Source organism: Pollicipes pollicipes, unplaced genomic scaffold, assembly GCF_011947565.3.
Source record: "Pollicipes pollicipes isolate AB1234 unplaced genomic scaffold, Ppol_2.1 Scaffold_7261;HRSCAF=8764_pilon_pilon_pilon, whole genome shotgun sequence".
Classification (NCBI taxonomy): domain Eukaryota; kingdom Metazoa; phylum Arthropoda; class Thecostraca; order Pollicipedomorpha; family Pollicipedidae; genus Pollicipes; species Pollicipes pollicipes.
This window is the reverse complement of record NW_023597054.1, coordinates 39322611-39335630: the sequence shown is the minus strand read 5'-3', so window position 1 is coordinate 39335630 and position 13020 is coordinate 39322611. Positions and strand designations below refer to the sequence as shown.

The window sequence follows — 13020 nt, the reverse complement described above, 5'->3', positions numbered from 1 at the left end:
TGGTACTGCGTCATATTGTGCGGCAGGATCACTTTGTTATTAGCGCCGGTGTGGAATGGGTGGCGGAAAACGGAGAAATATCGCAGGGCGCTTCTTTATAAGCGCCCTGCGATATTTCTCCGTTTTCCGCTACCCATTCCACACCGGCGCTAATAAACAAAGTGATATGCATAATATTCGTCAGGGTGAAGTTCGAGAAGTTTGCAATGCCACAAGCTCGTATGGATAAAGATTGTGCGGCGAAATGCTTGTCAAGAAATGCTCGCAACGAAAATGCTCGTATGCTCTTAAGATCGTATCGAAATGAGCCGTGAGCAATTGCTGGTATCCAATATAAGAATGTAAATGGTTGGATATGAAAAAAATGTTTTGAATAGCGTTCGTTTGACAAACGTACGTAAGCAAAATGTCATATTGCGATATCAGATGTAAAGACACAAAGATTATACGAAACTGTTGGTCAAAGAGCGAGAATTAAAAGATATCAAAGAGAGAATCATCAGCAAAGGGAGAACAATGCACCAGCTGGATGCATACTTCGATTCATTTTCTTTGGACCCAACATTACTTGGGAGCATCATTTTTAAGACGGTATTCCAAATACAGCTAGAAATTCCTCAGTCGAATTCACACCTTGGACCATTACGGAAACCAAATGTCATCGAAGTGTAAGAGCCGCGGGTGCCTATTTGGTACCTACCTACCTGGGTGGGTGGCCGGCCCGTCCTGGAACACTCCTCATAGAAGTAGCATCCGATATGCCGAGAGCAGTTCTCTCCATGCATTGCCATAGACTGTACGTGCATCACTCTCGGAAAGTAGCGTGCACCCCGCTGCCCGGCTTCCTTGACTATGCTGCTCGTGAACCTTTGCGCGCTTTTATTTTGTCAAGCCAACTTTGTCCGCTTCGAACATAAGCGTATGTTCAAACGCTGACGAACAACTGCGCACGTGCTTTGTGCATGCGAACTTTTACCATCCAAAGTTTTGACCTGGCAAACGTTAGTCAATACCAAAATTTCCATACGTTCTTTATGCCATACGAATATTTGCTTACGAACTTTGGCGTTCGAACTTCTGTGGACGAACTTCTGCGCACGTACTTCTGCCATATGCACTTTAAACCTTACGTGTATTTGCTTACGAATGATTTTGTATGCAATTAATGCAAACGTAGGTTTTCCATACGTGCGATTGTCCAACACCGGATTCCATCATGGGCGGAGTGAAGGGGGAAGGCACGATTACCGGTGTCGATTTTTTCAGCCAGTTTAACACCATGATAGGTTTAAGACATTGAATCGTCTCCTACTGCCATTGGATGGCTGAGCAGGTCCAAAGTGGCGCATAATCTAAGCACTTTATTTAAGTCGCGCATTCTTTCCTGATTGATGACTTCGAGAACTTGTAAACGGCGCCTGTTTGGATATGATATGTTTATAATAAGTCTGTTTTCATTTAGGCAAAAGCGTAGTACATTTTGATCGTAATTTTTGCGCATATGCTGGTACGACGTTCCCTACTGCAGGTCTATTGTCATGCGTCGTGGTAGAGATGTTGAAGTTCCAATAAAGATCGAGATGCAGAACCGGCAGTCCCCGCATTTAAATTTATACGCTGCATTAGTGCACTTCATTTGGTTTGGTCTGCTGTCAGACTGCTTTTTATTACAAGGTTGTTAGTTGTCCTGCTCTTTTTGTAGATAGTAGATCTTATTTCATTGCCTTCGTCAGTCTGTATGATATCTGTCCTGATGATGTACCGCAAAACTTTTTCGGTCACCTAATATGACGGCAGCATTTGATTTCGTTAAAAGATTGACGGGGTGCTTTCTTGTTGAGTAGTTCCAGGTTTAAAATTGCGCAAGTTATTTTAGGTATCACGCACTTGTGAGCAACGTTATTCACATAGATAAGACAGTATCGATAGCCTTATTCTTCGGAGAAAAGCAGGGGGTGGAGATATAGACGCGTTGATATTCTGGCAACATGCCTTTATCGAAACGAATAGCTTCTGCTATTCGTTACGACAAAGGAATAAGCTTCTGAGAAGGACAAGAAGAAATAGAATAACGAAGACAGAAGGAAAAGCTTTTACTATTCGGTTCGATAAAGGCACGTTGCCTAAATATCGATGCATATGTATCTTCATTCTTCTGGCTTCTCTCCAAAGAATAAGTCTATTACTTCTGCGTTATCTAGTTTCAGATTACGTTGATTAAAAATGGAACTAATTTATTGGTCAATTGCGCTGCTCGAATAGCCATGATTAACGAACAGTTGCTTGCGCCGTTCAAGTTCGTGGTGCGTGCTGGACCAGCTGTATCAACATTTTAGAGTGCATCGTACAAACCAACGAATGACGGCCTTGTGGGAACGCTCTGGGCCAGCCGCTTTCGTACATTTGCCAGCATCAGTAGGTTTGCGGTACATTTTCGTCACAAAAGATCCGTTACTCGCATCCACATCGATGTCAAGAAATGGTAAACGGTTGTCGACAGACAGGTCAGTTGTAAATCGTGATACAATTGCTGCTGCAGAGACCTGCAGTTGGCAAAGGTGGGCCTCGTCCGTAGCATCAAGAAATATGTCATAGGCATATTTGCAGTATATATGTGGTTTAAGGTTCAGGTTTTTGAGGACATGGTTCTCCAGCCAGCACAAATACCTATTCGCAAACGAGCATCCGAGCGGTAATCCCATTGTGACAGCATCTACTTGATGGTAGAGTTTTCCGTTTAGAGAACGGAAGAGTGCCCCTGCGGTGCAGTGTCCGAACTTCTTTCAAGAATGGATCGTGACAGGCTCAGTGCTGCCAAGTTTGGGAGATTGTAGATGCAGTCAAGTATAATCTGGACTGCTTCATCAGCAGGCGTATTTGTTAACAGACTGTCTGCGCCTGATGAGGTGAGTAAACCACTAAAATCGCTAGACTTGATAATTTCAACGAACTCTCCCGTTGATTTCGAGTTATACACTGCCGATGTGAAGGACTCAGTCATGCTATGTAAAGTTTTTGCCAGCTGAAAGGCAGGCTGTGGGATTTGCGATGTAATTGGTCTCAGCATGTTGTCTGTTTCATGCGATTCTACGTCACTGTGGGCATAACCAGGGCTATATTCATCTGTGACCTTTAAATGCTGCCCGCCCACCAGGGCATTTGTTTCAGTGATCAGGCTCTTCATTTTCAAAGTCGGCTTTTGGTAGGATGCCTCGTGATGTGGGTGAACTTGGAGGTGTCAGAGAGGAGATGATCCATTTTATTCAGATAGGAAGTTTTGTCCAAAAGGACAAATGCACTGGATTTGTTCGTCCTTCGTACAGCAATCTTGTGTGCGCCAAACCAGCATATGTGCAAAACTCATAATAAAAAACTCCTAGGTTCTGACTCCATTGGCTCTTAACTTATGCCCAAACAAATGCTTTTTGCAAGTTCTCAAAGCCATTCTCATCAGAGAAAAAATCTGACTTCAACGAGGCAGCCCTCGCCATGCATTCCCTTGGACCTGTTCAGCCACCCAATGACAGCAGGGTGATAAATGTCTTGCACTTGTCATGGTGTCGCACTGGCTGGAGAAGTGCTGTGCGTGTGTTTGTATGTGTTTTGTAATTTGACCTGATATTCGGATGCATAATCTGTGAACTGATGGCTCACTTTTGGATATGTCGAGAAGAGCATGCCTTGATTTCGCTACATCCGAATGCTTCCGTCCGATGCATTGCTTTGAGCATGGGTAACGAATTGCCTTGAAACGTGGGCGAGCATAAACTGATGACTAATGACTATAGGGAAACTGATTTACGACTTACCGAAAACAACGAAGGATTTAATTCCAACAAACGCGCGCGAAACTTGTGGATTTCGCCTGGAGGACAGGCTTCTGAAGCGTTAACATGTTTCAAAGAGCTACTTATCAACTACGTCTTTGATGGGATCGTTTCATCTCATTGTACGTGAACCATTTGCTTAGCAATCAAATGGCTTTCTCCATGAATTTTACGAGTTTCTCTAGACTTTGTGGGTTTCCCATTACAAGTGCTTGGCAGTCATCCGCACACTGTGAAAGCTGTGCATCAGCATGACGATTATACTCATTTTTGAATGAACTAAACAAAATGGAACCCACAGACGAACCAAAGTACGCCCTGCATGTATTGGAACGAGGCCTGTTGGTCGAGTTTGAGCATTTTGTATGTTTTGAATGCCAGTTTATTGATATTACATAGTTTTATATCATATATTTTGAAACTTCTCAGACGAATGACACCTACAAGTCGGTGCTGCCTGGCTATATCAAAGCAGGTGATGTATCAGCGTGTTAAGCTGCTGGTGCGTTAGCTTCTCTTTTCGCATAGGCTCTATGGGAATGAGCGGGATTGCTTCGAGATTTCCTAATTCGGTCAGGTCTAACAGTCGGTCCCACAAGTGATATCATCCACTATCATGGCAGTATCCCAGAAGCAAAAACTGATGTTAATAATGTGCAGTAACGCTGGCATAACAGATGGTGGGCAGACCTCGGCCATATCAAGCGTCATGCCATCGCAACCACAAGCGCCGCTGGTGTCCATCGATACTATAACGCATTTTAGTTCGTGTCAGGTAACAGGTCGTGGACAAAGGACCCGGCGCACACTCGTGAACAAGGCGGCCTCACGGCGACGAATTCGTCGGCCTGACCTACCAGCTCGTCTGGAGGCTTTGTTAGCAGTTGTTCCCTGCCACCGACGAGGCTATGGAGGTGCTGGCTTCCGGACCTGCTGTCTCTATATGCGTCATTAGATGCCTTCGCCGCGATCGCATCGGCTGGCTGCATGCCCCGACTTTTCAGTTACCTGTACATCACGCCGGCATGACAAAGGGCACAGTGTTGTGTCATGACCTCCTTAGTCGCATCCAGCACAGGTTGAGTGATCGGGTTGTAAATTTGGACTTTCCTTCTGGGGAATATTGTCAAGCGGCGATTTTACGGTGGTTAAGAGCCCATCTCGCTGTTCATCTCTGATGAAAAAGGCGTTAGGACACTGCACCAGTTGGCTGCGGCCAGATCATGCAGAAGCACATCCGTGTTCATTCGGCGATAGTTTTCATATTTCGTACTGCTGTTCTGTTGCGTTTGCTGCCCAAGGTGATGGGGCCACCCAAGGGCCAGGTGATGGTCACGGCATAGTCTGGGAACGACATCTGCGTGTTGAATCCGGTGCCGAGAGTCGGTGATAACCACGCCCTGCGATAACTGACATCCAGTGAGTACCTTGAACGTTGTTGCGAAGTGCGAAAACGATCTGGGTGAACAAAGTAATGTGTGCACAACTGACGGAGTTGACGCATGCGGTGTCTGTCTGCCCCTGTGCACCAAGTTGCAGGTGATATCAACCATGGTTAGCACTGACTACATGTACTGTACACTGAACAAGATGGCTTTTCGGTATCAATTACAGGACGGTCTTGGTCACGCGCTTGCTATCAGGAGGCCTGCTGGGGGGGGGGGGGGGGAGGCCTGCTGGGGGGCAGCCGGAAGGACAGAGGGGACAGCTGCCCCTTTCCCAATTTCTGGGGGCCCGTTTTTCCAAACTAAAGGCATTGTAGCTACCTGTAGGGTACCCAAATTCAGAATAAGAAGACCCCCCCCCCCCCCCACTCCTGAGCTAGAGCGTGATAAATCGGGACTGCTCGCTACATCAAGAGACCCGTCTGCTGCATCATGAGGTCGTCTTTATGAGGAAGGCAGTGAATGCTCGGGGTCAGGAGGACAATGCTGTGCGGAGGAGGCCACTTTGCTGGTTCGGGAGGCCCCCATTGAAAACTAGGAGGCCCCTGTCCTGGTTAGGACGCACCCGCTCTATTCAGGAGGCCCCATCTCTGGAACAGCGAGTCATTCCATGCATCAGATGGGCGTTGGTCCGGATTAGGATGCTCTGTTTTGTGATAACGTAACCCCTTGGCTAGATAGCGTGATAGCGTGGCCCCCTGGCTAGTTTGTGATAACGTGACCCCTTGGCTAGATAGCGTGATAGCGTGGCTCCCTGGCTAGTTTGTGATAACGTGACCCTTTGGCTAGATAGCGTGATAGCGTGGCCCCTTGGCTAGTTTTGTGATAGCGTGTCCCCTCGGTTAAATGTAGAGTTCCCTTCGTAATCGGAGGCATTCTATTCTCGAAAAGGATGCATGTATATGGATCGGGATGCCTTTTTCTGCAAAAGATGTTCTAGGTTAGTAAAATGGTTTACTGGCTTATGAGAAGGCCCCCATTCTCAGTTTAACTGTTCAATGGATGCAACGCTCCACAATTCCGCAAACGCAGCAGGGTTCTAAGAAAGCAAAAGCTTCTATATTCAGAAATTTCTCTCAAGGTGTAAGTTAGTGGGAAACAAGCCAAATATACACGAATAGATTTAATCTTTCCAAGAAAATTTCAATAGTTTTTAACTAAACCGTTAAATATTGTTGAAATTAATTTACTTTTATGTGGTATCTGCAACAGTTTGATAAGCGGGCACGTGCCCTCGGTGCCTCTTCCCGCTGAATATGACACTTCGTGGGAGGTCCTTTGGGAGCAGACCCCATTTTCCAGCCGGCCCCCTGGAAAATCCTGCCCCCCCCCCACCCAACTCGAAATTCGTGGCGCCACCCCTGCATACTATAGCGCTACAGTACCGACACGTCAATTTATCAAATCTGTGGGTTACACGACTGCACCGACGACTCTGAGCCAGGCTCTGCCCTCGTGATGGGCCACCGTATCAAAGGGTCTATTTGGCGGCCCTCGTGACTCTGAACCCACCGCCGTAGGCGCTGGTTGGCGCAGCATTAATCCCGGGACCAGGCCATTACCCCCTAGTAATTGCCAACGATCGAAAGGGGCTCATTCGAGGAAACGGCTGAGAGGGAGCTATTGGATGAAAAGGCTGCCGGCGTCGGGACGTCAGGACCGGCAATATCGACAACGCGGGCGACCTGTTCGTGCCCAGCGAAACGTGCCGCATGTATGGCGATGACAGACAAGGCCTTATCGGATCATTCTGGCTCCAAGAAAACAACAGCCGCCGATAACGGAAAAATAAAGGATAATTGTTACATATTTACCTGTATTTTTCCATCCAAAATTGAGTGAAATGCTGCAAAGACTGCAGAAGTATTTGCTGGAAGCTTTTGGGATTGGATTCTCAAATATTTCGTGATAAAGTAGCGGACTATCCGTTTATTCACAGCAATGTCAATTGTCTACGTTTCATTCGCAAAAACATGATTTTATGTAGCTATGCCATTGTTCCATATGCCTGAGCAAGATCAATGAGTTGCGGCCAGTGACGTGCAAAAATGCGTTCAACCTCATTTGAGAGTCGCGGAGAGATCGACTAACAGTCAATTCCCTAAATTTTGTAAGGAGTGGGACTTTTCAGCCCACGGCTAGACAGCTGCCTACGTACCGCGTAGGACTTCCTCCATCGCTCCCCACGAGAAGTCATAACGCAAAGCATCTGTGACGCATTTATCCCGTGGTGGCAAAAATCCTGCCGTCAAACTCGGGGAAATGCACAGTCTCCCCAAGCAGTATGCAGGATATGAGCTATGCAAGATGATTAATTTGACTACAAACGTAAGTCTGACCACGACGCGTCCACTCCCAGGGCACAAAATTCAGACCGCACAATATTCATTGATCTGCTATTTTCCTGCAGAATGTCCATTGAAGCGCATATAAAAATGCCAGGCGGGGGTCGACACGTCATATATCAACATGAATTAGCCACATATTTATATATTAGACATGCTAATTGTTGCAATACGATGAAAGCACGAAAAGAGTGCGCAAGATGTAACACGCCGCAGTGAACAGACAGTGAACAGACAATGAACCACCTATCAAAACCTACCACCATTCATCAAGATAGCATTTAATTTTTCAGCCACCGGGCATCAATGCCGTACCACTGCACATTGGTCAGGAGGACGCCATGGTCAACGCTGTCGACTAAGGCGCCTGGACTGGTGAAGATTTTGTGATTATTATTTTGTAGGCACTGGGCATCGGTTGTCTGCGAATTGATTTCTCCGATGTTTGGCACCGTTGGTCATTGTTTACTCAGCCAAGGCCACTGTCGCTTCATTGCATCGAATGCCGAAGGTTTGGTGATGATCGCTCACAAAGCTTGGAGCATGAGTTGGCAACAGATTTTGTGGCTGTTCCCTCCCTGCGTGCTTCCATATCATTCTTGGCGAGATGTAGCCTCGGCGAAATTGACGCAGTACCGTGCGGCTCTCTGCGGACCATGTGGATTGGTGGAGAACCAGCGCAGGTCGGGGCCCTACGCTAGATTTGTGGGCTAGGCGGGGAGTTGTTTGGGTGGTTGGCGTCTGCTGCGTCTGTGCGAGCTACACCATCACGGTTCTGCCAGACACTTTGGGTGAGAACCGGCATTGGTGGGGACTGAGGCGATGGGTACATCCAGATACCTGTGTGAATTTCATTTTGGGGTGCGAGCGGGCGAGCTGGGTGGTGGCAGGGGGAGACGAGACCCTGTTTCAGTTGAATGAAGGTCAGGTTGCCTTAAAATGCGTGTTACATTAAACCTGTCTTGCTTATCAATGACACTGCATCTTAAATTTGAGTGCATGTTCATTGTACACCTGAGCACCTAGGGATGTGGTGTGAGGCCTCTACCATTTTCTGGACATATAGGCAATATTTCAGCATATTATGATCTTCCAATGGCTATTTCAGACAAAAATATTGCAAAATATTAGCAAGCAAAAATTATTGCTCAACTGACTGCAATTTGACCTGGTGTGGGTTTGGCTCACAAGAGTAATGTTTGAAGCACCCTTGTTGTGTAGGTATAATGATTAGTGGATAACTTTTTCTGATCTAGGGAGAATGGTGCCATTATATCAGCCTGCAGATAGCTTGCAGTCTGCAGACTATCTGCATAGTCTGCAGATAGCCATTAGGCAAGCTAGGTGTTCAATTCCTATTCACTTTTGTACTGTTATTGAATAACTGTGTTATATGGATGTCACCATGGAATATGTTAGCTTGTATGAATGGACTGTGAGCAAGCATGCACAACAGCATAATGAGAGGCTGTGCAATGATTGCTCATCAATTATGAGCCAAACCAGCGCACAATCATATAACTGAACGTAATGAGAACTGTAGCATTATAATCCATCTTTGGTGAGAACAATAATGCAGAGCACCACTGAACGAGAGTTGACTACCTACATTTGCAAACATAAGCACACATTAAGAGTGATATTTGAGTCATTTGTTGCCTATGAATTTTGTTATGACTTCCAAACAGAAAAAGATCCTTAATTATCATACTCTGCTGTTGCATGTGTGAAGGATGTAATGGTTAGGATCTGCAAACAATAAATTATCCTTAAGTATCATGCCCAAGGTGTGTTACATTTGGATAGGGAGCCTTGGTAGTTTATGAAGAAAAATCTGAATGTTTTCTTTTCCAGCATTATAATACAATTTTTCACAAGGTTCCTGAATTATGTATCTGGAATCAAATGCAGTAGAGTGCACTGCTTCTTATTGCAGGTTCAGAATTATGGAAACAACTGATGCCAGTAATAGTAACACCAGTAATGATCTGGTTTGTGTCATGGTGATGGCTTTGGACATACACATGCATTTCCTAGAATAGCACAAAACCGGAACACCACAGTATCCCAGGTGAAATTCCAATGAAAATTATCATGTGCAGGGAGATAGGTTGAGGTTCTGGAAATGATGCTGGCACATTGTCCAACAAGGACATGGTAACTGCTCTATGAGTTAGGCCTTGCTGGGAAGAGCAGCTGGTAGTGGCCTCACCTGACATGTTAAACTGCTTAAACAAAAGCATTTCCTATCAGAACCATCAAACCAGACTTCAAAAATGTATGCTATGCCAAACTTGTGTGGGGTAGCAGTAATATCAGATATGTCCAGAGTAGTAATAGCATGGCAACATTGCTGCAAAAATTTCAGCATATATATGCCTTGAATCTGAGTACTTAGAGTTGGGCTAACAGGTGGTACAAATTTCAGAACATAAAGAGATAATGTTTCAGGAAATGAAAATTTTGTCAAGGTAATTCTAGTAAGATGTTTTTTTTTAAATTAAAATTTCAGTGCTTCATGAAAGCAAAATTTTGTTAAGATAATTCCAGCCACAAATTACCTCAAGATTTTTAAAATAAAAAAGTTGAAAATTCAGCACAATTTAGCCTTGCTTGAGTGGTGCATGCAGGCATAAGGCTCAGAATACCAATGTTATCTGGCACAGTGGCATATTTTTTGCTAGCTGGCCTGCAAACCTCCTCTGCTTTGCAACATTGGAGCACAACATGCATAATGCCTTCATGCATTGCATATTCATTCTTCACTTGACAAAGTAATGCATTGAGCTTCAAACTTTCACTGTTAACACCATCACATGCACCCACCATGCACTGATGAAGCAGAATAATGGGCAAATGCGAATGATTGGAGCTATGTACCAAGGTCTGTGAATGGAGCACTGGTGCTGCCACCTCTAAACACAAGCAGACCACAGCACTGTATGCTGGCAAAAATTTGCATAGGCATGTATGTGTCATTACTCTATGATAACAAATATGTGATGAAAATATCGTCTGCTACCAGGAAGTTATCCCATTGGGTACAAGAAGTCATAGGTGGATAGGGTAGGTTGGGAAGGATATATGGTCAGATGCTGGTTTTAGATTCTGACACATGGCCTATCAGTTTTACACTCCACATCACCTTTGCACAGGTGTGCATTGGGGCTACTGGCAGTCATCTCTTGAGGTGAGCTGTAAGCTTATAGCTCATCTAAGGTGTACCATCACCCACGCAGACATGGCCATGCACCTGCAGCGGACAGGCCCTATGATCACTTCCCCTGCCATTTTTAGCAAGCAGTATTTCAGCATTGAGGCCAAAGAAACTAGTTTTGGAACATTGCGTGGTTTAATCTAAGTTAAACAGATGAGCAGTATTTTCATGTGCCATACTTCCCAACTCATACATTTTTGGCAAACGTGAAAATAGAACAACATTGTGTACTAGATTCAGCTTTGAAAATGCACACAGACAGACAACATGAACTATCAGGAAGTGATTCATTGTCGCTGTTTTTCATTGTTGAACATTGTTTCATTGGGTTGGACAAAGCATTGGATCCATGCATGTCACAGCAAAATTGTTATAGCTCAGCATCTTGTATGAGGTTAACAAGTATTTTTTATATTTATGGGCAGCATTAACTGAACAGAATATGGGTAAGATGGAAGGAACATTAGTCTATATGTGTAATCATTAAACATTTTGGAATAGTGTCGACCATTGCTCGTAATAATTTTCAACATCTTTTAAAGAGCTTTGTGGCATTCATAGTGATGTGTATGTTGCCTTTCGATTTGTCTATCTGTAAGCTAGCCTATTAATGTCACGATCCCAACTAGGACGCGGTGTCATCGTTTCTGCCCCGACAGCGCCGCGATGGAAGAGTACTCGCGCGAGCCGTGCCCCTGGCGCATCCTGGACGACTGCGGCGGCGCCTTCACCATGGGCTGCATCGGCGGTGCCGTGTTCCACTCAATCAAGGGCTTCCGGAACGCGCCGAGCGGGCTGGCGCGCCGCGCCACCGGCAGCCTGGTGGCCGTCAAGTCTCGCGCGCCAATCATCGGCGGCAACTTCGCCGTCTGGGGCGGCATGTTCTCCACCATCGACTGCACGCTGGTGCATCCTGCGCAAGAAGGAGGACCCGTGGAACAGCATCATCAGCGGCGCGGCCACCGGCGGCATCCTGGCGGCGCGCAACGGGCCGGCGGCGATGGCCGGCAGCGCCGTGATCGGCGGCGTGCTGCTGGCGCTCATCGAGGGCGTTGGCATCCTCTTCACGAGGCTGTCGGCCGAACAGTTCAAGCCGGGCCACCCGCAGATGGAGGACCCGTCACAGCTGGGCCAGCCGCCCGGCCAGGCGTTGTAGCGGCGCCCGTGCGATTAGGTTTCCCTTTCTCCCGTGTTGTGTTGTGTACCCGAGGCGCCGCCGGCGCGTCGTGCGGGGTCGAACGCCCGTGGGTGTTGCGCCACACCGGGGTGGCGTGGACGGTCTCGTGCGCGCCCGTGGTGTAAGGTCCGGGGACAGCAGGACGTGAGTGCAGCACGTGATGTTTGTTGTACTTGTTTACTGGTACTGGACATCATGGTCACGCCTGGTGCTGATCAGGGTCGTGCCCAGAACATGTCCCCGCGCCCGCCGTCACAGGGTGATGCTGAATTGTGATGTTGCTTGTTTGTGGAGAGGCTCACATGTCCCATGGCTCATGTGTTTCTAGGCTAGTGGCAAGGGGACGTATAGAAGCTACGCGAAGTGAGTCATCCTTGCGCTGCATCGCTGATGCTGGAAATATATGTTTACCGGCTCAAGAACTGACGTTGCGGCACCACGGTACGAGAAGGCTGGTGCTCATGGCAAGCCACCAGCTGGGTTGGTTGGACTATGCGTGCAATGTTATAGCTGAGCGGGAGCTCAGCTGTCCGTCAGTTGTCATGTTTGGGGCCTGGTTAATGGCCTGCACTGGAGGTGGACTCTCGCCGCCCTGCGGTAGTGATCCTAGCTTTCGAACGTCCTGGTACATTCTCGTCTTCCTGAGGTCCATCAGCGTCTGCGAATCACCCTTTTCGGCCGCTTTTCGCAGAATTTTGCCCGAGGCTGGCCGGTACTGCCAACCACACGTCTATCCCGAAGGTCCCGCTCCTGTTCTATGTAAAAACTGCAGATTAGATGTTTTTGCCCAATAGTGATAACAGCGACAGGCCAATGAAGCAGTTCAGGAGATTTGGGAACATACTGCGCTGATCCATGCACCAACTGAGGAAAGTGAGGACTTGGGATGCAACTAGGGGATTGTCAACTGTTTGGAGGGAGGATCAAGTGGGGAGAGCCGAGCGAAGGGCGGTGGTTCTCACCTGCATACACCGACAGATGAGATGGGCCGAGTGCTGAAAACGTTCAT

The 13020-nt window shown here is 46.9% G+C and overlaps 1 protein-coding gene across 1 annotated transcript; it reads left to right on the top strand.

Annotated features, from left to right (window-relative positions):
* The first annotated feature begins 8272 nt into the window (after window positions 1-8272).
* On the top strand, window positions 8273-12420 carry LOC119112526 (mitochondrial import inner membrane translocase subunit Tim17-B-like). Its single transcript, XM_037236736.1, is given in 3 exon segments — window positions 8273-8408; window positions 11494-11746; window positions 11748-12420. Coding segments are annotated over 2 exon segments (489 nt in total). The 5' UTR covers window positions 8273-8408; window positions 11494-11500; the 3' UTR covers window positions 11991-12420.
* Window positions 12421-13020: the final 600 nt, after the last annotated feature.